This window comes from Cavia porcellus, unplaced genomic scaffold, assembly GCF_034190915.1.
Source record: "Cavia porcellus strain 051 isolate PalLab524CR breed Dunkin Hartley unplaced genomic scaffold, mCavPor4.1 scaffold_7, whole genome shotgun sequence".
In the NCBI taxonomy this organism is placed as follows: domain Eukaryota; kingdom Metazoa; phylum Chordata; class Mammalia; order Rodentia; family Caviidae; genus Cavia; species Cavia porcellus.
In genome coordinates this window covers 29,452,495-29,477,847 of record NW_026947490.1, presented here as the reverse complement: position 1 = coordinate 29,477,847, position 25,353 = coordinate 29,452,495, and the positions used below count along the sequence as shown (strand labels likewise).

The following is a 25,353-nucleotide window of genomic DNA, read 5'->3' as shown; positions in this document are numbered from 1 at the left end:
TCAGGTGTTTACTTACTTACAAAACCTACAAGGTCACATCAAAAAGCAGAGTGTCTTTTCCCTGGGGAGAGGAAAGACATCCTGGAGACGGATGGTGGCAATGACAGAGAAATAATTCCATGCACAGAATTCATCAAAGTAATATGTCACCACAACATGTCGCAAACTCATGGTTAGCTTGTGTGTCTGGCTAAGTCCTGAGTCTCCTGCATCTCAGGACAGGACCACAGCAGTGCGATCCCTGCTTGTCTCCATCCCCACCAATGTTATAGCTTCCTGCATGTTTGCTGAATGAATGAATGAATGAATGAGTCATTGAGTAGACCCTGCCTTCTCTTCTAGGACCTCTCCTCACTTCTGCTCACACAGACTCTACTAAACCCTGCATCCCACAGCATCCACCACCCCACAAATCTCCTTGGCCAGGCAGGAGTTGCCCAGCTCCTAGTGCAAAACAATAAATAAATAAAATGACAAGACAATCACCTCAGGAGGGAAGAATCAGACTCTCACCTGTGCTATTTTTGCACATAATGTCCCCAAGATCCTGGTCCAGACCTAGATTCCGAAGGAGGTTGTTATGGCTTGTGTGTAGCCATCTTTCCAAAGTCTGAAGCAATCATAGGTGGCACTATTTCACAGGTGCTGGATCTACAGTGTGTGATTCTGGGATGGTTCACAGTGCAATGCTAGGTTCAAGGGCACTAGGGTTAAGGGTGTGAGTGCTGCCCACTCTAAGTAGCCTGGATAAGGTAAGATAAAAGGGGAGAAAGACAATGTTAAGGTCCCTCAATGCTTTGCTGCCTTCCATCTGCCGTGAGCTGTTCTCCGTGATGCCACTCTGCCTTGGAGTCAGCAGGTTGTGAACTGAAACTCCTACAAACTGCAAGCTAAATAAACCTTTCCTCCCTTAATGCTGGGCATTAGATATGTGGTATCAGCAGTTAGGGAAAAGTAACTAAAGCAGAAGTGCCTGACCTGGGGTCCCAACGTGGCTTCCTCTTCTTTCCTACTCTCTGAGCAGCTCCTTGGGGTTTTGGTCCTTTCCAAAAGAGAAGACCAACCTTAAACATATGCAGGCCCCAAGACTCCCCGCTCTTCTGTGCTCACTATTGTTGGAGAATACTATGAAGCAGCTTGGAGCAGGATTTAAATTTTACTAATTGGCTTTCTGTGATTATCTGTGAGTCTGTCCTAAGCCCAGGCCCCTTGCCTGCTGACAGGAGCTGATTCATAATAAGTGAACCTCTATGAATCACTGGTCCTGGTTGAGGTCTGTAGTGGCCTTTGAGGCTAGAGATACCTCCAAGGGCAAGGTAAGGCCACAGCTGCAGACACTCCTGTTCTAACCCCAACTAACAAGGTAGAGACTGCAGCTGCAAAGATCACTCCTGCAGTCTCACTTCTACCATGTCTGCATGATAAGACAGTGCTATTGAATTGACTTGATTCATTAGTTGGAGACGACCTTGAGGTGACTCCCAGGGTCCTGCTCATTGCCTGTGCTTTCTTCAGTGTCTCCCCCTTTTGTCTTTTGTGCTAATATAAGTGGACTGACCCAGAGAATCCTTTGTCTTTACCCTCGAGGCCTCGAGCTGAATTAAAGGGTTTTGACCCTCTCGCAGTCCTACAAATCATACAATTTTTCACTTTTTATTTAACCTTCACTGTACACCCATTTGAGAGATCAGGGATCTAGGACAGAACCCAATACACTATCATCCCACAGCCACAGGACCATGGCACCAACCTCACCTGCCAAGTGACTTTCTCTGGAGCTGCTGTGACAGTATCCAGGACCGTCCAGCTCAGCGTGTCCTGTGAGTGCCGGCCAACACACCTGGAGCCCTGGGAGGAGAGGAGTCAGAAGCCAGGGAGAGGTCAGGCCTGGGATCCCAGACACTGTACTGGAGGCACAGCTGGGTCAGATGAGAGCCCCCAGCCCTGCAAGCAGCTCCTGGTCACCCACCATCAGTGAGGGACTGATTTCGGTTCAGACGCTCCACAGGACACGGTCATCCATGTCTTTAGGGCCAACAGCACTGATAGTGCAATGGCTCACCTCTAGGGGGACGTCTAGAAAGAGTGGGCATCTCCACCGTTCTGGTAGGGTGTTCTCCTTCGAATTTCTGCCACCTCTTGCCTCACTCACCTCCAGCCTGCTGAGCTCTCTATTTTCTCTCCCCTGGCTCCCTCCCTCTGGCTTCTGTAGCATCTCTGGCAGCCTCATCTCTCTCACCCACCAGAAGCCTCAATACCTGAGTCCCCCACAGCTGGACCCTGGGCCTTGGGCCCCTGGCTGATATCTGCCTGCATCTCTCCTGCTGGGGGCCCCAGCCCTGCTTCTGCTCCAGAGACTCCCACAAATCTCCTTCTCAGCCTGTCTATCTGAGCACACTTCCTCTCTTTGAGGGAGCCCCTGTCCCTGAGCTACTGAGTCCATATCTGAGAAGCTTGTTTAGAGGTCTGGCTGTCACCAAGCAACACAGGCCAGGGAGTTTTGCAATCTTGACTTCTGGAAAATGTCTTTAACCACTTCCTTCCTCTATCCGGGCCTTTCTCACCAGGATCTGCTCCAGATCCCCCACTCTGACCTATCAGCCCACTAGTCATGCCTCCCTCTCCACCTGGACACCATCTGGACCCAAGGGCATCTCTCCATAACCCAGATGTAACCCTGTCCCTCCCTACACAGAACCACCCTGTGGCTCCCTCAGGACCACACCCAAGGGCACCACCTGCCATGGTTCCTCCAAGAGGTCAAACCTGCCTGAGTTAGCATGAGTTGTGGTCCTGCACAGAAAGGTCCACTGTCCTGGCCTGTCCTCCCTCAAGTGCTAATGAGCCACCACTTCCGCCCATCTCTGTCCAGCTGGGTCTTATGCCACCCACCCTCCCATTGCCCTCACTTGCAATGCTTGCTCAGAGGTGTACTTTTCCATCCCTGCATCTGAGGGAGGGCACAGGGAGAGAATGGTCCCTCAACCCTGCACCTCTCACTAGCTCACTGACTGCTTAGTGCACAGCTGCTAGGCAACAGCGCCACTCTGCGAGCCCAATAGGGCCAATCCCTGTGCCTGGCCTGCCACGCTGATGGCCGCCCTGCAGCTAAGATGAGCTGGGCACAGGGAAATCTCATCTTGAACCTCCACAGACCTTGGATCTTGAGTCCTGGAGCTGTCCCAGGTGGCTGCTGAGGATGGAGAAGTCACCTGTTGGGCTCAGCACCCGCTGGGCTCCCACCATGTCTCCTGAGTCCAGCTGTATAGGATGAGCATGAGCCTTTAGTCCTCACCCTGCTCAGGGTGACCTCACAAGGACTGGCTTCATTCTAACCCATGGCCTCACATGGATCTACTACACCAAGTGAACAGAACCCCAGCTTTTCAGCCCCAAACCCCAGTGTATTCACTCATTTTTCTCCTCTAGGCCTGACCTTTTACCTCAGGACCATTTCTCCAAAGCTGTGAGGACTCCCGACGGGACAGGGCCTCACAGAGAGCAGGGCTGAGGTCCAGGTTGCAGGTCTCTAAGGCTCCTTCGAGCTGTGACCCATCCCTGTCCAGGGCTGTGGAACAAGGAGTGAATATCTGGCTTGACTCTGCTTCCCTACCGAAAATAGAGTCTCTTCACCCTCACATCCAGCCTCTCCCCTTGGTTCTAATGGAATGGATGGGAGGGCAGGTGAGGAAATAGATTTTTCTACTACTATGAATTATAGCACATCTAGTGTCTTGCTTGTATGTAGCTGCTTTCAAATGGTTTTAATGAGCCCATCATTCAACCCTATATAAATATTTTTATCAATACTGTAATATATTTCTCTATAAGTCCATTTAGTTTTAAAGACGTGTTTGGTTTGAAAAATCAACTCTTTGGCATTTGTTCACATGGCAACCATCTCCTCTATCCTCTGTATCCTTAAGGATCCCAGGATCCCAGGCCCGTGGGCAGCTGGGGGCAGGTTCCCCTGTGTCCAGCTCACCTTGGCTGGGTGGCTACGGTCAGTGTCACAGACCACACACATTTACTCTTCACTCCTGGGTGCCATCCCGACTGCCCCAGAGTATCACTGACCTTTGCTTGAAGATCTCACACATTTCTCATAGTAGAGGTACCCTGGTGAGACATTCTCTCAGCATTGTTTATCCAGGAATATTTTTACTTCCTTTTGTTTCAGAAAGAAACTTTATTGGAACTGGGATTTCTAGGTTTACGTTTTCTTCCATTCCATACCTTAAATTTTGTAGACTTCCATAATTTCCTATGAGAGATCTTCTGTAATTATTTTTTTCACTTCTTTCTTTATAGTTTATTTTTTCCTGGCTGGTTTTGATAGTTTTCGATCATTTGATTATTATGTCTTTGCATAGGAAAACGTGTGTGACAGAGAAAAAAGAGGAGAGGAAGAAACGAAAGAGAATATTTATTTGGACTTAGTTAAGTATCTTAGATCTGTGAATTTACACTTTTCATCGACTTGATGAAAAATTGAAACTTGTCTTTACATTATTTTTCAGTTCCTCTTCTCTCTGAATGGTGTATATGAACTGCTGGAGCTTTTGTTCCTTCAAAGAACATTGATCTTTTTTTCTTGATCACAGTTAATGTATTTGCAAGTTTAATTCATCTTTTTATTAAGGCTCTGTAAATTTTGTGCTCTCCTGTAATAGGACAAAGTGTGTAGGGGTTTAGTTTAGGGCTACCATGGTCTCATTTCATTTTCCTGGACCTTTGAGGGGCTATTAAGTGAACCTGTATATTCATTTTTTCCCCTTTTTTAACCTGTAGATTCAAAAGGATATATATGTTCTCTCTGAGAGTCCAGAAATAATTCCTTAAATGTATGGCCCACCGATTTTCCAACCAGAGTTGGTGAAAAAGAACAATTTCCCAGCAGTGTTCCGTGAAGCTGGTCAGGATGATGTTTCTGGCAATCACAATATGCCAAAGAGAGGCCTGGGTTCCCAGCTTCCAGTTAGAGAGTGAATCCAACAGCCAGGATAATTAGAAAAGATCAGGCTGGGGAAGTAGCTCATGGAGAGAGCATTTGCCTACTGTATCAGAGGCGCTGGGTTTGATGCCAAACACCAAAAAAATAAAGAAAAGAACTGAGCATGAATTCTATTCCACTCTGTTCTTTGGCCTGGACTCGAGGAACACAACTTCAGACCCATAAATGACGTGGCTTTCTCCATCATCAGTACACAGGGAATGGGAAGCCACCCAACAGGATCATCCAGATTGTATATTATCAGGGAAATAGAGAAATCGATGAAATCAGATTCTGGAACAGCTTAAGAGAAACAAATGTCAACACTGACCAGTCAACAAACACATCAGTGTCATGTAACCAAGACCATCAAGCACTAGGGAGGCCTGGTAGCCAGGGCTTCTATCACTGGATGCTCTAATAAACTTTACCTAGAACGAGGAAAATGAGACCAAGGTTATCTTAGTCTGGGCCATGTCGTCTTAGGGCATTTTTGGTGCTGACAGAATAATGCTGTGCACTGAGTAGATTATAAAGAACAGAGGTTTCCGTCGGCTCATGGCTCTGGTCTGAGGCTGAGGGGCCACCTCTGCTGATAGCCTCCAAGCTGTCAGAGTAACAGGGTGGTCCTGGGCATGACATCAGGACAGAGAGGGAGAACTCCAGAGACCTATACTAATGGGCTGTCCTCACAGACCCACTCTCCTGATAACTCACGGATTTATCCATTAACCACAAGACTGTTTTTAATATTTTCATGAAAGTGGGCCTAATCACCTCTTGAACATCCCATTGACCCACGTGTGTGTGTGTGTGCGCGCGCGCGTGTGTGTACGCACACGCGTGTGGCACTGGAAAGGATTCCAAAACCTTCACACTGAGCTACATTCCAAACCTAATTTTTATTTTTATATTTTGAGCAGTCTCTTGCTAAGTTACTGACTTGCCCTGTCTCAGCCTCCTAGAGCACCTGGGATTTCAGACTTGTGTCATCGTGTCTGGCTTGGCCACACATCTTAGAGAACCACATTTCAACATGAGCTTCAGAGCCAATAAACCAAACCGGAGCTGGCTGCTATCACAGTGTCATAGACTGGATTTTTTTAAACAGCAGACATATTTCACACCATTTTGGAGGCTGGAAGTCAGAGATCCAGGTGTCAGCACAGTCAAGATCTTCATGAAGCCCCCTCCTGGCTGCAGATCTTGGCACTGTACTTTTCTCACACCACAGGGGGAGCCTCTGACCTTTCCCCTCATTATGAAACCATAAATCCTGTCTGTAATGATTGATGGATTGTGTCAGTTTAGAAGTGTAGAAGCTTAACTAGATGATCTCAGCGATTCTACACCCCAGGATGTAGAGGATCTGCCCTAGGGCAGCTCATCGCCTGGACAGTATAAAAGGAAATGAGGAAGGACAGACAGGCTTCTGTTCCTTGCAGGAGCTCTGCTCTTCACCTCAGCTTGGATGTCGTCTCCAGGCTTCTAGCTCTTCAGCCTCCACTGTAGACTCTTCAGCTTTCCAGCATAGACTCATCGGCCTTCTGATGCGGACTTGCATGGACTCTGCAGTGAACCCCAAACCTTGGACTGAATCCTTCACTCTTCAATGCGCAGACACCCTCTGCACACTTCCTCTGTGGTTGACCATCATCATAAGCTGATTTTGTAATTTCTTGTACATTTGTATGTCTTGTATGATAAGTTTCTCCAGTAAAACATGATGACACCCCATCCTGGGGCTCCCCCTTTCCTCTGTCCCCATCACTTCTCCTTTGTCTTGACATCAGCCCTCAGGCCTGCACCCCGCAGCTATCCAGGAGCTCTGGAGGTTAGGAACGAGCTCCTTTCTGCAGCTTCTCAGCACCAAACAAAGTGAGGATAAGCAAACACTCAGAGGCTGCTGCGTGGAACGAGGTGGGAAGCACACAGGCTTGGCTCCCAAGGTTTATCTTTTTATTTAAAAGAGAAAAACATAGCAAAGAAAAACAAAAAGTGAAAGAGACAAACAAACAACAACAAACCCAAAACAATAACAATGGAGGCTTTCAAAACAAGGTGACAGGAATTTAACAATTATTGTTACATTACATATTGTTATCTTCAAAAATATTGCTTAGATTGCCAGATATAGACATGCAAAGTTCATCTAATCTTCTAAGTGTTAACTGTTCGTTTGCCCGAACTAAGAGAATTAGTAATATAGTCATCTTAGCTATCTTATGTATACATACACAAATTTATATCTTTTTCCTTTTCCTTTCTTTCTTTCCTCCTTTCCCCATCCCAGTTACTTTTCCCCATTTGAATAGTTTCTTACCTTTACACAATATTTATTGTGGATTTTGGATCTTATTTGCTCTTCCAGTTTCTTATTCTGGAGAAATGATGTGGTATTTACAAGTGAGTTTGATTTATTTCACTTATGAATATGGTTTCAAGTTGCATCTTTTTACCTATAAAAGCTTCAATACAATTCTTCTATATAGCTGAGCAGTACTCCATTGTATAAAAATACCACATTTTTTTTTATCCATTCCTTGACTGATGGGCACTGGCTGTTTCTAAGATCTGGCTATTACAAATTGTGCTGCTATAAACATGGGTGCACATATACCACTGTGGTATGCTGTTTTTAATTCTTCTGAGAAATGCCCAGAAGTGTAATAGATGCATCAAATGGGACTTCCAATCTCAGCTTTTTGAGGAATCTCTACACTGATTTCCACAGTGGTTGCACCAACCTACACTCCCACCAACAGTTGGAGAAAAGTTCCTTTTTCCCCACAGCCCCTCCTGTATCTGTTATTGGGTGATTGCTTGATGACAGCTATTCTTTCTGGAGTGAAATGGAATCTCAGTGTTGTTTTAATTTGCATTTCTCTAATGACCAATGATGCAGGCTTGGCTTTCAAAGGAATAAGCTCAGGGAAAAGCTGAACACCCTCAGCAGAGAAGATGGAAATGAAATTTCCCTGAAAAGACTGCCATGGCCTTCAGTGGCCTGCAGTGTCTTGTGTGACCTGGGGTGGGAGGCACAGCTGGACTGAAAAACAACTAGAAAGTGAAAGGTGGCAGGAGGTGGTCTAGTCACAACAGATGGAGGTGGAAAATTCAGAGGAGGCTAGAGAAACCACAGATATTTCAAGCATGAGTGGGAAGGGAAGGGGAACTTGGTTTATGAGATTAGGATAGGCAGGTCCGAGGAGGTGGCTTTTGAGCACAATGCAGTTACAAGGGGCCACTTCCCTGGAGGGAGGCAGTCTGTGGGGGAAGTGGGGGAGGCAAAGGCAGAGAGGATCCAGATGACTTAGCAGAGGCCAGAGGAGCTCAGCCTTGGGAGCCTTACAGGTGCAGCAAGCAGTCTGAAGGCCAAGGAAATGCTTGAGTGAGGGGGCCTTGGTCTGATGCATATTTCTAAAATAACTCTGGCTGCTGTGTTGAGAAGCCGAAGGGGGAGCAGTGAGGATCACCCACTGCCACTCAGCCACATGGAGGGCACTTGGGCTGTTTCCAAAAATACCTGCAGACATTTTTAATTGTCACCATCAGGATGGGAGGGAATGCTACCAGCATCCAGTGAGCCCAGGCTGGGGTGCTGTTTGATATCATGGGGGCACAGGAAGCCGCCACTCCAGAAGTATCCGATCAGAGTGTCAGGAGTGCAAAACTGAGCCACTCTGCACAAGGGAGATGGCAGCAGGCACAGGGACTCACGGATGGGCTTTTTTTTTTTTTAAAGAGATGCAAGTAGGATTCATTAGGCAAAGTCATAGAAGTGTTTATCATCCAGTAAAAGCAGAAAACAGCCTGTGGTGTAAAGCAAAAGCAATTAGCTCCCAGGGGCCCCTAAAAGGGTTATCCAAAAGGGAATCCCAGGTTAGGGTTTGTGTACTGAAAAAAAAAGAAAAGACCACCTTGCTAAAATTATCCATATAAACACAACACAGACGTTCTTTAGAGGAGTAAAAATATCTCGGTCCTTGGAAGGAAAATTTTCTCAATCTAGTGAGGTCTTTGGTCATTGAGCCTGGCTGGGTCATGGACCCATGTATGTGGCTCTCACGGATCTTCCTGGCCCCCTTTTGGTTTGGCCTTCTTCTGGCCACTTGTCACCCTGCTCACAGCCTCCACACATACACCAACTGCCAGGCTCCCAACCTTACTTCCTCAGGCAAGTCGGCACAGCTTGGGTAACTTCAGCTACACTCTGGCAGTTGCAGTCTTCTTACAAAGTACAGCTGTCAGTTAAGAAACCCTTGTTTCCTTTTGTTTCTGTTATCCTACCTTATAACAACTGGACATCTATTCTAAGTGTCACAGCCAATGATTGCCCTTACTTAAGAGTCAGCACGTCTAAATATGGGTTTGCTTTTCTTCACATTGACCCTATGCATGGATATTTTTTACTATCACCTAATAATATCATATATTTATAGGGGTGAGTAGGATTGTTCATTACACATATACAATATAATGAGCACTTTCGTATCCTTATCTAGTTCACCATAAAATATACAGCAGGTTGTTGTAAGCTGAAGATGCTCAACTTGAGGAATTTAGAAGTTTAACTAAGATTCAGCAAGGAGCCAAGACACTTTGTAAATATCCTCAGCCTGTGCAAGAGGAGGGCAGAGATTTTGTGAATGCTGTCTCTGCCCTGGAGAGTGAGAAAGGGGTTGCCTGCCTACAGTATATGGGAGGAGAAGAGGCTGGTTCTTCCCCCTTCTGCTCTGGCTAATTTTGCTGTCTGCTGCTGCCTTGAATTGTTGCCCCTGTGTCATCTCACCCTGCCTCTGAGCCAGCTGATTATGGACTGAAACCTCCACAAACTGTGAGCTAAATAAACCTTTCCTTCCTTCATCTGGGATGCCTGGTATTTTGTCCCAGCAACTAGTGAAAAGTAACTGAGACAATGTCTATTACCCAAATTCCTCTGTACACTCTCCTACCTATCCTTCTACTCTCTCCAAATCACTCTTCTACTCTTCTACTCAAAAAAAATGATCAGCATTTTTTTGCCTTCCATATATAATTGAGAATATGAGTGTTATGGGTTAAAAACTGGTGGTCAACTTAACACGAGTGGAATTAAATCGTCATGCTGCTGAGCATAGATGTTTCACCTGAGGAAAGTTGCCAGCATAAATAGAGACGTGGAGAAGGAGAAAGAAGGGGGTTATGGCGTTGAGGTGTTGAGGCATTGTGGCATTGTGGGTTCTCCAACGTGTTGCTGTTTGAGCCATTGGTTCTCCTGGAGGAGCTCTGGTCCTTACACTGAGCATGGCTTCCTGACTCTGGAGGGGAAGATGTGTGCTGCTTGGTCTCCAGGATGAACTCATCATGCTGGCTTCCTAGCATGTACTTATCCTTGGAGGAGCTCAGGGCCTCCATGTCACTGAGGATGGCTGTGGTGCTTTTCAGGACAGCCCTCGTCTTCTTGTGAGTATGACTTATTGGCTCCAACATAAAACCTCAACCTACCAGCACAGCTCTTTCACCCTGCTGGCATAGACTTTCTGGCTTCCACTGCTGACCTTTGGGCCTTCCCAGCACAGATCTGTAAAAGAGACTGGCGTGAGTCCTTTTTGTGGGCTCTGGACCTCCAGTTGGACTCGTGGGAGGCATTGTCATGAGCTCTGGGTTTTCATCTGGACTCATGTAGGACACTGCTATGGGATTCAGGCCCTTGACTAAATATTCTATGTCTTTGGTGTTGTGGATAGATTTCCTGCAGTTTCTTGTGTTGACTCTGGGTGACCATCATAAAACAGTATTATAAATTCCATGTCCTGATTGTAATTGTTCTCCTCCAACTCCTAACTACAACGTGCAGATTTGTGTTTGCCTGGTTCATTTCAGTTAACATCATGTCCTCTAGTTCAACCATTTTGCCACAAATGACAGGATTTCAATGTTTTGTGACTCAACAGAATTCCTCTGTGTACATGCACTGCATTTTCTTTATCCACTTATCCATTGGCAAGTATCTAGTTTAATTCTCTATCTTGGCTGTTATGATAGGTAGTGTGAAAACATAGGCGTGCTGGTAACCTTTTTATTTAGTGGAGAGGAGGGGAGACTTCTATACTGTGTGCCATAATTACTGTTAGATCGAATTTAAATACTCTACAAATTGAACTTACAGAGAGTGTAGACATGTTGTAGGTGAAAATGAGGCAAAAACAGACATCAGAAGATGCACAGATTGAGCAGTGTTGACACATCACAATAATTTCAGACATCTGAAAAGGAGCTTGACATGGTAACTGTTGAGCAATCCCCATTCTTTATCTGAGTCAATGTCAAAGAGGCATTCGAAGATACGCATTTTAACAGCAAAGGTTAAAATGAAATTTTATGAGCCATCAGCATGCTTCTTTGTTGTGTTTTTTGATTATTTAGTTTTGCTTTTTTATATATATTCATAGAAAATTGGGAAGAAACCTGGAGGGAGGTCCCACGGGCCCTACTCCCAGCCTTCCTGAATGTTAGCATCTGACACAGGTCTAGCCCAACACAAAATCAAAGCATCAACACTGGTAGCCCATGTTTCCAAGCCACACATGAAACAGGATGTGTAGGGAGAGGATCCCGACACATTCCAACATTTCAATGTCAAGGGCTAAAGAGGAGCCTTTAAAGGAGGTGAGTCCATGACCAGAAGACAGGAGGGAAGCCATGGGTGTGAGATATCCTCTATGCTCAATGCAGAAGGGCCCCCACAGGTGACTCCGTGGACATTAGGGGGCCTTGTCCCAACGTAGCTCAAGGGAACAACTCCAGATGATGTGGTATCCAAACTCCGAAGCCTTTCACTAGAGAATAAGGGACTGAGCCTACCCAGTGCGTCTGAGAGGGAGGCACCCTAGGGAAATAAGAAGACATTGTTTATGGGTTTCAGCAACTTGGAGGTTTTAAGGATCTTGGTGGAAATATTTGAGTAATTTTGTAAGAATGGGAAGCAAAATTGAGCTGAGATGGAGAGTGAGTGAAGAAAGATTTGTCCCTAGAAAAATTTATCTGGGAAGAAACTGCTCTTTGCAGAATAAAGGGGAGGGACTGGTGGTCTCAGAGCCATCACTAGAAGCTCTGGCCAACCCACAGCAAACTCATTGCAGACTCCTCACCCACTCTCTTTCCATCCCTTCCTCTCAAGCTGGCTCTGCTCTGGTTCACCTGAGGACACCAGACCCAAGTTGCCCTCACTGTGTCCTCACCCCAACACTGTGAAGGTGAAAGTTGTCAGAATCAAAATAGACACTCTTGTGTCACACTCTATCAATGATACATAGACAAATGAACCCAGGGAACCACAAAGGATATGGAGTCCTATAGAGCTGATGACAAGGACTTTACAAAGACCACAAGAACCACAAGAACTTCTCACAAAAGCCACCACAACCTTACACAGACACCTCTTCATCCCAGACGTCTACCCAACAACTGTGCACTTAACCTCAAACTGATGCCACCTTTGACACTGGTTCTCATAGCCAAGGATTATTGTTCCAAAATGCCATGCAGAACCCTCCCTTGTTCTGTTTTTCAATCTGTCTCTTCCTCAGCCTCCTTCAGTAAACAGAGTGTACTCTGCACACAATGCCTGCCACTGCAATACTCCGTTGTGCTCCCACACAAACTTAAGCTGTGGACTGATTCAGGTTAAAAAGGATCCTGTTTAGGTTCAAAGGAAGCTCTCACCAGTGAGAGGCCACATTCAGTTGAGGTCAGCATCTAGAGACCAGGGAGATAAGGGCTAGGATCCACCATCCCCAAGAAGATAGCAGAGCATCCTCTCTCCTCTTGTGAGTCATGGAAAGTGGTATGGAGGAGCCTATAGAAGGAAGACAGGGACACTCCAACTGCCAACTGGTCCCATGGGGTGCGGAAGTACTCACAGCACAGGCAGAGTGAACCTGGAATCAGGGGTCTAAGTGTCAACATCCACTCATTCAGGGTAAGCTCCTGTTATGGTTTGAGTCCAGATGTCCCCCCAAAGCCTCATGTGGTCATGGGTGCAGGCTTCTAGAGTTTTTGACTGATTCATGCTCTAATGCTGGGATTATGGATATGAGTGTCACACCCGCCCTACAATATAAGGGACAGAGTCTTCTCTTGAGCTCCTCCTTCTTGGATCTTGTTGCTTTTTCTGTCTGCCGCCATCAGGAACTGTTGCCCCATTGCCATGAACCACCCTGCTCTGGAGCCAGCCAAGGATGAACTGAAACATCCACAAACTGTGAGCTAAACAAATCTTCCCTTACTTAATTTTGGTCACTGAGTATTTTGTCTCAGCAATGAGAGAAAAGTAACCAATGCATCTCCTCCCAGACCCAGACCTCATCCTTTCCTCCCACTTCCGCCTGTGAGAGGTCCTACTGCTAGGGTCTCTGCATGGTGGAAGGTGAGGTCCCTCAACAGAAGAGCTCCTGATTCTCCACAGAGTTCATGCAGGCTGGGGCAAAGGGAGATGGGGACCTGAACAAAAGGCAAAGGGGGTATTATTGGCTGAATTTGATGCCCAAACTCACATGTAAAGACCTTAATCCCAGTAATTCAGAATATGACTGTTTTTGGAGATGAGGTTATTTACAAGGTAGTTCATTTCACATGAGATTGTTTGACTGGTGTCCTTAGAGGAAAGCATTCAGATCCCAGATTCACAGCCAGGAAAGATCATGTGATAAGGGAAAGACAAGCACCTGTGGGCCAGGCAGAGAGGCTGCAGGACAAACCATTCTTGCCTGTGCCTCAGCCTGGGACTTCTGGCTTCCTGAACTGTGAGGAAATAATTGCTATTATTTCCTCCACTCATTCAGTACAGTCCCCTCTCAGTAATCCCTGCGAGGTTGGTTCCTGCAAAGGCCAGGTCCCTTCTACTGTATAGGGTGATGATCCTTATGTACAACCTGCACACATCCTCCTACATACCTTCAACCATCCCTTGATGACATATGATGCCTAGCACAATGTCAGTGCTATGGAAATAGTTATTTTTTTCAGGAAATAAAGACAGGGACAAAAAAATTTGTGCATGCCCAGGATAGACACACTGTTCTTAGTGCTTTTAACCCATCATTGGTGGAATCCATGGACATAAAACCCACAGATTCTGACGGTGGACCATTTTCTGTATCATCAGCTCAGGAACAAAATCAAGGGGCAGCAGGGACAGCTAACGGTCACCACTTGCCGATGACCTGTCCTGATTTCCCTTCACTAGAAAGCAACCATCACTCCATCCTTGGGACCGCTATGGATGTCTGCCCCAGCATCTGCAGCACCAATGAGCACCTCAGTGCTTTTCTGTTCCTAAGAATCTTCATTTATCAAACCAGGTGTTCTTGAGATCAGACACCTGGTGGGTGTCCCCATGGGCAGCTCAGAGCTTGGTACATGGGTGTGTGGAGGTTGAGTGGCTGAGTCTCTGCCTGACCCAGAATCTTCTTAGAGAGGGCCCAGCAAGGGGGCAACACTGGGGGAACTTTGTACCTCCTGCTTACATGGCCCACCCCTGCCATTTTCCATTGCCAGCTGCAGCCTGGGGCATTCAACCGACAACAAGTGTCATCGGAAAGATGCTAACTGTCTAACGGAAGAGGGAGGTGGACAGAGATTCTAGGGAACTAAAGGTCACTGCCTCACCACCGAGGATGAACGGGGCAGGAGGGGGATCACTCTATTATGGTTCTGTTTGAGAATAAGTAAAAGGAAAACAAAGCAAGACATGTAGTTAGAATTGAATTTCTAGTTCAACAACACCAAAAAAAATTAACATGAGTCGGTGCCATCAAACACTTCATAATTCTTTATCATGAAAAAAAGCAGATTCGCTTTTTTAAACCCAAAATCCAACTTCACCAGGCCTTGCACCTCCTCCTCTGATGGAACCAGCCCCTACTGCAGCCCTCCCGCCTCTACTCCCACCCTCACCCCCAAAGGAACACTCAGAAGAAATGCTCTGTGGACTTTCACTTCTGCTTCCTCAGTGACCCTGGCACAGAGGGACCTTCCCAGCTCCCCTCCCCAGCCACAGCCAGGCCCCAAGAGACCAGACACAGACCTTCCCCATCTGTGTCTGCCCCACTTAGGGGGGAGCGGCTGGCTGGGGAAAAGACCAGCTCTGTGTGCCCGCAGCTCCGGCAGCCCAACCCTCCACAAGGTGGAAAGACAGGTGAGCAAAGGGGGCGGAGGGTGGGGTGGAGAGAGGGGACCACAAGTCCTCCATCCAGGGGCTTCCAGTCAGCAGCTCATTTCATGCCTCAGCTCCCAGGGCTCAGCTTCCGCCTCAGCTTCCCCTTCTGTCAGCCATGATCATGATCAGCTTCTGCATCACAACTGCAGAATGAGCTCATCTTGGGCAGCTCCAGGCACCTCCTGAGACCATGCTGCTCCTGCTGGCCCTGATGTCGTTGTTGCTGGGTGGTGAGTAGGCCAGGGCTACAGGACCCAGGCAGGGCTGGGTGGGGCTGCAGGCTGAGCCTCTGTCTCCTTCAGGGTCCCAGGCTGAGAGCCGGAAATACCAGCAGTATGGTGAGTGAGCCGAGGGCTTCGGGACCAAGGTAGGGTCCGGTGGGGCTGCCCACTGAGCCTCTGTCTCCTTCAGGGTTTCCGGCTAAGCGGTGGGAATACCACATGGAGGTGCAGAAGCAGGTGGCAGTGCAGGAGGGCCAGTGTGTCCTCGTGCCCTGCTCTTTCTCCTACCCTGATGTCTCCAGGAACTTGAACCCCATTTATGGCTATTGGTTCAAAGATGGAACCAACACAGATATAGGACAACCAGTGGCCACAAATGACCAAAACAGAGACCCCCTACCAGAAACCAAGGGCCGATTCCAGCTCGTGGGGGATGTCCGTGAAAAGTACTGCACACTGCTTATCAGAGATGCCCAGTGGGGGGACCAGGGGTCATACTTCTTCCGGATAGAAAAGCAAGACCAGGTGAAGTACAATTTCAACGCCTACAAGTTCAAGTTCTCACTAACAGTGACAGGTATTCAGCTTGGTGGGGATGCCCTGCCTGTCACACCAGGGGACAGCCCAGGGCCAAAGAGGCCAGACTCACAGGGCTCCACTAAGGTGACTGTATTTCTCCCAGACCTGACTCAGAAACCGGATGTCTTCATGCCTGAGACCCTGGAGGCCGGGCGGCCCGTGACTGTGTTCTGTGTCTTTAACTGGAACTCCCAGCAATGCCCAGCCCCTACCTTCTCCTGGAAAGGGCCCACCCTGGCCTCTGAAGGAACCAGAGCAACAGGTGCCCCCTACTCCATGGTCAGCTTCACCCCAGGACCCCAGGACCAGGACTCAGAGCTCACTTGCCAAGTGAGCTTCGCCAGGAGGGACCTGAGCACACAGAGGACAGTCAGGCTGAGCGTGACCTGTGAGTGTGTGGGGGTGCACGCAGCCCCAGTGCAGGGAGACTAGCACTGTTGGAGAGGTCCACACAGAGGGGGTGCAGAGCTTCGGGCACCATCTGGGCCCCGTGATGGGTGATGTTTGGAGGGGTTCTTCACCCTGCCTGAAGTCATCCCTCAGTCTTGTTGCAGACGCTCCCAGACAGCTTGTGATCAGCGTTTCCCATGACTACGGATCAGGTACTGAGGGCCTCTGGGTTGGGACACGGCCAGGACTTGGGAAAGGCCTGGGTGGGAACTACTTCTTGCAGCCCTTCTCTCTCTGCCTCTCTCATCTTGTGTGTGTGTCTCTGCGTCTCCAGTCCAGGAGAGTGAGGAAAACACCCCACACGTAGAAGCCCAGAAAGGCCAGGTCCTGCGGCTCCTCTGTGCTGCTGACAGCCGGCCTCCTGCCACACTGACCTGGGAACTGGAGGGCCGAGTCCTCGCTCAGTCCCCTCCCTCAGGTCCCAGACCCCTAAAGCTGGAACTGCTTGGGGTGAAGTCTGGGGATGCGGGGCGCTACACTTGCCGAGCAGAGAATGAGCTGGGCTCCCAGCACCGCACTCTGAACCTGTCAGTGCAGTGTAAGTGACCACAGCCACCTGTTCTGGGAGGGGCAGGGTGGGAACAAGGGAAGGGTAGGTCTGAGATTTCCAACGGAGCTAGAATCCCAGGCCTGCAGGACCTGGCTCCTCATCTGCCTGCATGGATGGGCAGTTTGTGTTGGGGACCCAGCAGGTGACTGTCCCTCCCTCCTCCTCCTTCTCCTGGATGGATCCTCTGCCCAGAGGGAGCCCCAGCCCCCCCAGAGCCGCTTCCCTGTCTGCATTTCAGATCCTCCCGAGGACCTGAGAGTGACAGTGTCCCAAGCAAACAGCACAGGTAAGAGGGGACAGAGGTACCAGGGCCTTGTGCTGCCCAGCTGGTAGAACCCGACACGGATTCTGCCTCTTCTCTCCCAGTCCTGGAAATCCTCGGGAATGGCACATCCCTGCCTGTCCTGGAGGGCCAGAGCCTGCGCCTGATGTGTGTCGCCCACAGCAACCCCCCAGCCAGGCTGAGCTGGGCCTGGGGGACACAGACCCTGAACTCCTCAAGGCCCTCGGCCTCTGGGGTCCTGGAGCTGCCCCGGGTACAGATGAAGCATGAAGGAGATGTCACCTGCCATGCAGAGAACCCACTGGGCACCCGCAGTGTCTCTCTGAGCCTCTCTGTGCGCTGTGAGTAGGGAGGGGACCCATGGGACCTGGGAAATGGAACACTTGTGACCCTTCTCCTCCCTCCCACAGACGCCCCCCAGCTGCTGGGGCCCTGGTGCTCCCAGGAGGCTGAGGGTCTGGGCTGCCAGTGCTCCTCCCGTGCCCGGCCTGCTCCTTCCCTGAGCTGGCGGCTCGGGGAGACGCTGCTGGAGGGGAACAGCAGCAACGCCTCCCTCACGGTCTCCACCATCTCTGCCGGGCCCTGGGCCAACAGCTCCCTGAGCCTCCACGGCGGGCTGAGCCCTGGCCTCAGGCTCAGCTGTGAGGCACAGAATGTGTATGGGGTCCAGAGCGCCACTGTCCTGCTGCTGCCAGGTCTGGGCCTTGGGAGGCCGAGGTGGAGGCAGGGCTGAGTGGGCAAGCAACAGGGTCCCACGGTTGGAGCAGGAACTGGGGATGTACAAGGCCTGTGCCTTGGGTTTGAGGCACAGAAAAGGAGGAGTCCAGCACCCTCCCAAGGCTGGGGTTGTGGCTCTTAGCTTGAGGGTGGAAGTGGCTGCAGATAGCATGGGACCTGGTGCTGGACCTTTGCGGGGAATGGCCACTGCCACCATCCTGTGTAGACGAGGCACCCGGCTCCACCGCCTTCTCCAAGGGGGTACTCCTGGGAACCGGCAGCATGGCGCTCCTTTCCCTCTGCGTCATTCTCATCCTGTGAGTTGGGAGGAGGGCAAGATCTGGGGACTCTGGCCCAGGGTCTGGGTCGGGGCTGGAGAAGGGCAGGTGCCACAGCATGCACCAAGATGTGACTCCTTCGCCCAGCATGAAGGTTTGGAGGACCACGCGCACCCCATCGGAGACCCCAGAGCGCAAGTTCTCTCGGAGCAGCACCATCCTGGAATACATCAATGTGGTCCCTAAAGCCAGGGCCCTGGTGAGTGTACCCCATCCCACCCCGTAATGGTTGATTCATTATGGCAACTTGAGAAATTTAGGAGCTTAACTAAGTGACTTGGCAGGGGGCCAGGGTCCTCACTTTGTAAACATTCTGAGCCTGTGCAAGAGGAGGGCAGGGAGACGTGTGAGGGCTACACCCCTCCTAGGCGGGGAGCCTGCACGCAATATAGAGGAGCAGAGGAGGCTGGCTCTTCCCCAGTTGGCTCTCTCTGCTTTTGCTGTCTTCTGCCACCATGAACTGTTGCCCGTGTCATGCCCTCCTGCCCTGTAGCCAGCTGATTATGGACTGAAACCTCCACCAACTTTGAGCTAAATACAACTTCACTCCTTTAACTTTGGGGGCTGGGGATTTTGTCCCAGCAATGAGAGAAAAGTAACTAAGACTTCCCCACTGCCCATCCTGTCCTTAAAATTGAAAAACCGCTCCCCCCTTGTGCACACACACCTTCCCTGCCTTCCCCGCCTTTGCCTGGAGACACTGAGGTGGCAAAAGCATCCAGTACTGGGTTTGAACTCTGGCCCCACCAAGTCTTCATCTCTCCCTCTGTTCCCCTCAACAGCTGGTTAAGGATTAGAATACAGGCATCGTCAGTGCACAGTGGTCACTCCACGGGCACCACTACCAAGGATGCGACTGCTTGTAACCCCTTCATGACTACACATGTTGTTGAGTGTGACATTAAGCACCCTAGTCTAGTCTGCTATCTGTGAATTTCCCCCTGCTCAGATGCTTCTGTTGCCATGTGTGTTATTAAACAAGTCACTTCCTGCCTCAAAGAACTGTCACTGGGGGTAGCAGAACTACCTTACCTCCTGTATACTGGGTGAAGTATACTGCACCTGTAAAATATTCAGAAGGAGCTAGGCATGGTTTGGCACACCTGTAATCCCAGCACTCTGGGAGGCTGAGGCAGGAAGATATCAAGTTCAAGCCCCGTACGGGAAATTTAGGAGCTTAACAAGACCCATCTGAAGGTAAAACATTAAAAAGAGATGTAGTTCAGTGTGAAGACCCAGGTTTGAATGTCCAGTACCAGAAAACAAAATTAAAAGTGAGTAGAACACCTCGGCGCTACTAAGTGTTGAGTGAATGTTGGCTGTGTTTGAAGATCACATCTGTCCTAATGCCTCCCAGCTTCACATCTCCCAGCTTCTCCCCTGCACTCCAGATTTGCAAGCAACTGCTCATATGGCTTCTCACACTTAACTGCTCAAATCCCACTTGTAACTCTACCATGTATATTTCCCCTCCACCCCTGGCTGTCTTAGGACCTCCACATCTGCAGCACCACACCAAGAGCACCCCCTGGGAGAATTGTTCATGTATGAGTTTTGATACATTTGATACTTTGATGCATGCACAACACCTCCCCTTAAGGGAGGCAAGGTTTATTTAGCTCACAGTTTGTGGAGGTTTCCAGTCCACAGTCAGCTGGCTCCAGGGTGGCAGGGCGACACAGGGCAGAAAGCAGCAAAGCAGGAAGCAGGGCATTGAAGAGTCTTTCTGTCTCTTATACATTGTATCTAGACTTCTGGGATTAGGGCAGCACAAAACCAATTAAGGGCCTGATTTAGCAATCACCTACCCTTAATCCCAGCATCACACACTCTCGATCCAGCCACCTCCACAAAAACCTAAGACTGCATGCGGCTGTGGGGTGACATCCAGACACAAACCACAACAGTTGCCCTGCTGTATAATCAAACATCAGAACTTATTCCTCCCCTCTCCTGTAGCCATGGAATAACATCTCCCAGTCTCCTCTTCCTACCCAGCCTAGACTCTGATGACTATCACTCCATTCTCTACTTCAGTAAAAACAGCATTTTTAGCTTCCTTCTATGAATGAGGTCATGTGCCGCTTCTCTTTCAGTGCCTGGCCCATTTCCTTTAACACATCCTCCAGTCCCACCCATATTGTCACAAATGACAGAATTCCCTCCTTTTTGTGGCTGAATACTATTCCACTGTGTGTCCATACACAGCTTCTTTATTCACTCACATGTAGGGACACCCAGGTGCACTCCATGCCGCAGCTGTCGTGATGTGTCACAGTGAATATGGGAGGGAGACACCACTGAGGGGCAGCAATTCAATCTCTGAGTGTCCTGTTTAAATAGCCATCTCACCTCCCTTTCCACTGTCTTCTCACCCTGTTTTAGTTTTCTCATAGCATTTACCACTTATTCTTTTATTTTATTGCTCATTGCATCCCCAAGACGGAAAGAAATCAAGCCAGCATAGGCAGAGATCATGTCCTCCTCCCAGCTGTGACCCCACTTCCTAAGGCATGTGGGTAGCAGGGAGCTCCAATATTTGTTGAGTGAATGCTTGTTACTCTCTTAGGCTCAGAATCAGAAGGCCAAGCCAAGCGGCCCTTCCCAGGTCCCGTCTCCAAGAACTCACTCCCCAGCACCAAAGAAGAACCAAAAAGAGCAACATTTAGTTTCCCTGGGCCCCTCAGTACCCATCATGTCCACTGACACCGCAGACTCTGCGTTCAGCTCCGAGGGGCTCCACTATGCTACTGTCAACTTCCCGGACCGCCGACCATGGGAGACCCAGCCGCTCAAGGAAACCCAGGAAGACTATGCAGAGGTCAAGTTCTACCGAGGGTGTCCTGGGCTGTAGGATCGGGACCTCGGCTGGGGAGGAAGGGTAATAAAGAGGGCCAGAGAAAGAGAGCAAAGTTCCTCTTTTTCCTTTTTTAAAGATCTTCCAAGGATGGGTGAGCCCATCCCAGCCCAGGCACAAGGAACAGCTTTGACAAGTCTACCCCAAGTGACCGTCCTGGGGACCCAGGCGCTGCCCTAGCAAAAAGCTGTGGCTGTGGTTTGGGGTGCTTTCCACGTGCCCCTCAAGGCCCGGGTGCTGGAATCTCTGTTCCCAGTGGTGAGGGGTAAAACTTTCCGGAGGTGGGGCCTAGTGAAGAGTGGGCAGGTCTGGGATGCAAGGGACTTCACCCCCAGAAGGGGCCAATGCTGGTCTCAAAGACGGGTTAGCCTGGAGAGAAGGGCTGTCTCAGCAGCCTCCCGCATCCTGCGTCCTATGTAACCTCTCCCTGTCACGTATTTAGTCACCGGCTGGCTTCCGTAACCTCTGCTCGAAATAGAGTGTGCATCGTGAAGAGAAAGTCTGAGATTTAGCCAGGAATAGAGCTGTCTGTATCCATAGCTACCCAGCTCGGCCCGTCCCGCTGTTTCACAGTCTCTCCTGCAGGGGGCGCGGCGGAGTGCAAAGCGATTCGGGCAACTCAGGTCCCAGTACCAGGGTACTGTTATAGTCCGTAGGACCAAGATGCCAAACAATAGAAAAAAGATTAAGAAAGGAAGGCGTCATATAATGGCAAAAAAAAAAAAAAAAAACTTGGAAATTGCAAGACTGTGTTGCCAGGGCAACAGCTTTGGCCAAGGTCAGTTAACTTTGACACTGTGTGTTCAGTTCTGAATTCTACAATGGAATTCGGAGATATTTGGAAGGAGGGCAAACGTTGTTATCTGACAGGCTCAAGGAAAGATGATGCTGTGTAAATGAAGGGCGTAAAATTACTAGAATTGGAGTAAAGAAACTGAGCTTGGGTTTGGTGTATTTCCAGACAGTCTATTAAACCAGTTAATCGGGAACTGTTAGTTCCCAGAAAGGTCACTGTAAAGCAGTTCAAAGCTGGGGACAGTGGTACACATCTGTAATCCCAGCACTCCTTGAGAGGCTGAGGCAGGATGATATGGGGACAATTTTGTGATGTAGTAAAACTGATCTCTAAATGTCAAAAAAAAAAATTTTTTTTTAAATCAAAGCTCAGTGCAGAGGCCTTGGGTTCAATCCCCAGGACCCCAAAAGAAAAACATCTATTTTCTAATCACAAATTCAATTGTGCTGTTAAAACTGTTTTTCTCATCCCTTAATGTCTTAGATATTACTAACTCTCCAATCCGTTCTGATTACTAAAACTCAGTCTGATTTTTCTGTTGTTGTTGCAGTTCTTTTCTGGTTTGTTTTTGTTTTGTTTGTTTGTTGAGACAGGGTCTCATTATGTAGTGCAAATCGGCCTTGACTTGCTTATAGCCCAGGCTGGCCTCAAACTGATGGCAATTCGGGAGCCTCAGCCTCTCGAATGCTGGGATTACAGGCATGCACCACCACGTCCAGCTCAGCCTGGTTCTGAAAGTTAATTTCAATCCCATCACTCCCCTCCTGCCACAGCTCGGATTTAAACTGGGACTTGACTCCTAGGAAAGGAGTTGACCAGTTCACTCCAAAACGCTTGTTTTTATTTCCATTTCATGATTTCTTTCTGAAAAAATCTGGCTTAGCCAGGCGTGGTGGTCTCATATATAGTGGGACAGCTTTGGGAGACAAGTGACTCGACCTCGTTGGCCATAGCTGCGACCTCTGTTGGCTGAAGCTGTTTTTCTGGACAACACTGGCCTGCCCACTGCACGGGCCAAATACTGGCTGTCTTGGGGAGCAAAAGTACGTGGACTTAGCTGGGTGTGCCCAGTGGGATTTTCTCAGTTGTGGTTTCTGGATTTGGGCTGTGGACCCCGCCCTCTCCAGCTCTAGCGCTGGCAGACAGCGCGTGGCCAGCCTTTGCCGCCTTCCGGAGTGAGATACCCTGAAGTTAGCTGACACTGAGCCACTCCCATGGCGCCCACTGCAGACACAAAGCTGCCAGAATATTGAGCTCCCCAGGCTCCAAACGTGTGCGAAATAGATGTCTACCAGTTATAAGTGACCCAGTGTGTGGCTCCACGTTACAGCTGCACAGACTGGAGCGGTTTTAAGCTGGTCAACTGCTCCTGGTGGAGACTCCCACATCTGCGCCAACAGCACCTAACGCTAGAGGGCGCCACAGCTACTTTTGTCTCGCAGGCGTCTCCCTGGGGACACCGCAGCGGCCTCTCACCAGGTCCCTTCCTCACTGTCTTCTCACATGCTCTTCACACCCCTGCTCCCTAAGTGCCCTTCTCCGACATATTTGATCTCGGCACACCACCCCACTATCTTTCCCGGATGTCCACATCACAGATGTTGGGGACAACTATGACTCGTCCCTGGCTGCTCATACCAACGATCCCAGCTGTTCTCCCTCCTAAATGCCAACCGGTGCTGCCCCTTCTATCCACCCCCCAGCTACTGCTGATCCTAATGCCCTAACATGGGGGCAGTGGGGCTGGGGTGCATGTATGCACGTGACAAAAACACAGATTCCTGCACACACTGATGGATTGCCCCTTGGGAGCAAGCTCCACGCTGAGCCCTTCACATACACTGCAGCATTCTAACATCACGGCTGAGACACCATTATCACCCAACCCCAACGTGACACCGAAGCACAGAGAGCCCAGAAACCTGCCCCAGGAGACAGCTTGGGGTCAGCTCTGGGGCAGAGTCCGGATGTGACATCACTGCAGCCGCACTGCATGCTCATGACCTCCGGACTCTCCTACACTCCCTTTCACCACTGCAGTGGGTCTCTGAATTCTGTGGGTCCTCCACAATGGCTTCCAGATGATACTTGTACACCATAACACCTCACTGATCTCGTCTCCCCCTCCACTTAAAGACTGCCCGCTGCCTGAGAGGGGACCAGCTGAAACTTCTCTTGTTCAGCAAAGTCACACATCGGCTGCTCTTAGACTGTTTCTGTGCTTCCATCTCCCCATTCTCTACCATTCCTCAGGACTCTGACTTTACACATAACTTTGCTTGTGTCTAAAAAGGTCTTGGCTGGCAAATTGCTACATCCTACAAGGTGCAGCCCAAATATATGTCTTGTCAAAAAGAACTCATGGTGAAAAATAAGGACGCAGTCACCAGTGAAGCTTGGCAGGAAATGACTGGGAAGGAGAGGGAACTGCTGGTGGCAGTGATGCTCTGCATACTGACAGGAAGGTTGTATTTGGGGAAGAACAAGGCCTTCTCATAGAATGATACAAATATGATGCGTGCATTTCATGAGGAAGTGTGAATCAGCCAGTATTGAGCTACAGGCAGATTACAGAAGAAAGTTCTGTAAGATATTGCATGGCAGTTACTATACATAACACAAATGCAATACTCTTTCAAGAGGTGGGAGAAAAGATTTTGAATATTTTGCCACAACGAAATAAACGTCGAAGGAATCTGATAATGCTTACCTCTATTTAAACAATGTATACCTGTGTGAAGACATCATACAGTACACCAAGAATATGTATGCTTTATGTAGATTTAAAATAAAAGTAAATTTTAAACAAAAACTTGATTAATTTCATTAGAGCTGTACATCAAAAGAAACATGTGGTGAATCTTAGTCAATGATATGTATCTGCAGGGTTTATGACTGAAAGGTAGTGAAAACTAACTACAGTTTGAGACGTATCAAAAAGGAAGTCAGATGCATCTAATCCCAACACTCAGGGAGGCTGAGGCAGGAGGATCACAAGCTCAAGTCCAGTCTGGAAAATTTATCGACTTAGTAAGACCCTGACTCAAAACAGAGAATAGGGCTAGAGATATAGCTCAGATGAAGGCCCTGAGTTCAACCCCTAGCGTGAATTAAAAAAAAACAAAAAAACATATCAATGTGTGGATAAAGGAACGGTCAGACAGACATCATAATAAAACGTCATTAGAAATAAGGGGTGGTTATGCCGTTATTCACTGTAAAATTCCTCAGGTTTCCTAGGTATTTGGGACTTGATTAGACCGTGAATGCTCTTCTCATGAATGAGATTAATGGGCTCATAGAAGCCTGAAAGACTTGCCCTTGGGCCAAGGGCACCAGCTAGAAGCCTGAGCGCCATCAGACTTCTG

General features: G+C 48.9%; 2 protein-coding genes and 1 pseudogene across 4 annotated transcripts in view; all 3 read left to right on the top strand.

The window, feature by feature from the left end:
• LOC100712901 (sialic acid-binding Ig-like lectin 13) overlaps positions 1 to 7,066 on the top strand; it is a 28,426-nt gene extending 21,360 nt beyond the window's left edge. Inside the window, exon 6 of one of the 2 annotated variants that reach the window (XM_063253228.1) lies at positions 5,951 to 7,066. In XM_063253228.1, coding sequence (XP_063109298.1) covers positions 5,951 to 6,266 — 316 coding nt within the window. In that variant the 3' untranslated portion in view covers positions 6,267 to 7,066. The remainder of the gene's footprint in view (positions 1 to 5,950) is intronic. The other variant, XM_063253229.1, reaches the window with a different exon arrangement.
• LOC106026637 (sialic acid-binding Ig-like lectin 6) lies at positions 1,251 to 3,618 on the top strand (annotated as a pseudogene).
• A 7,904-nt stretch (positions 7,067 to 14,970) lies between the features above and the next one.
• On the top strand, positions 14,971 to 21,244 carry Siglec10 (sialic acid binding Ig like lectin 10). 2 transcript variants are annotated; one of them, XM_003465391.5, is made up of 13 exons: positions 14,972 to 15,173; positions 15,266 to 15,424; positions 15,497 to 15,532; positions 15,606 to 15,992; positions 16,098 to 16,382; positions 16,549 to 16,596; positions 16,719 to 16,982; positions 17,233 to 17,280; positions 17,361 to 17,618; positions 17,688 to 17,972; positions 18,221 to 18,311; positions 18,420 to 18,531; positions 20,902 to 21,244. In XM_003465391.5, the coding sequence occupies exons 2-13, from the start codon at positions 15,385 to 15,387 to the stop codon at positions 21,184 to 21,186; spliced, it is 2,139 nt and encodes a 712-aa protein (XP_003465439.2). In that variant the 5' UTR covers positions 14,972 to 15,173; positions 15,266 to 15,384; the 3' UTR covers positions 21,187 to 21,244. The 2 variants fall into 2 exon arrangements, with proteins under 2 accessions (XP_005001793.1, XP_003465439.2); XM_005001736.4 differs by lacking the exon at positions 17,688 to 17,972 and having other exon boundaries at positions 14,971 to 15,173.
• The last annotated feature ends 4,109 nt before the right edge of the window (positions 21,245 to 25,353 follow it).

Excerpts from the sequence above, each read along its gene's own strand:
- Siglec10 (XM_003465391.5), top strand. The coding sequence starts at position 15,385 with ATGCTGCTCCTGCTGGCCCTGATGTCGTTGTTGCTGGGTG. Across the intron at positions 15,533-15,605 it reads CCGGAAATACCAGCAGTATG|GGTTTCCGGCTAAGCGGTGG; the intron begins GTGAGTGAGCCG and ends TGTCTCCTTCAG. Across the intron at positions 15,993-16,097 it reads GTTCTCACTAACAGTGACAG|ACCTGACTCAGAAACCGGAT; the intron begins GTATTCAGCTTG and ends TATTTCTCCCAG.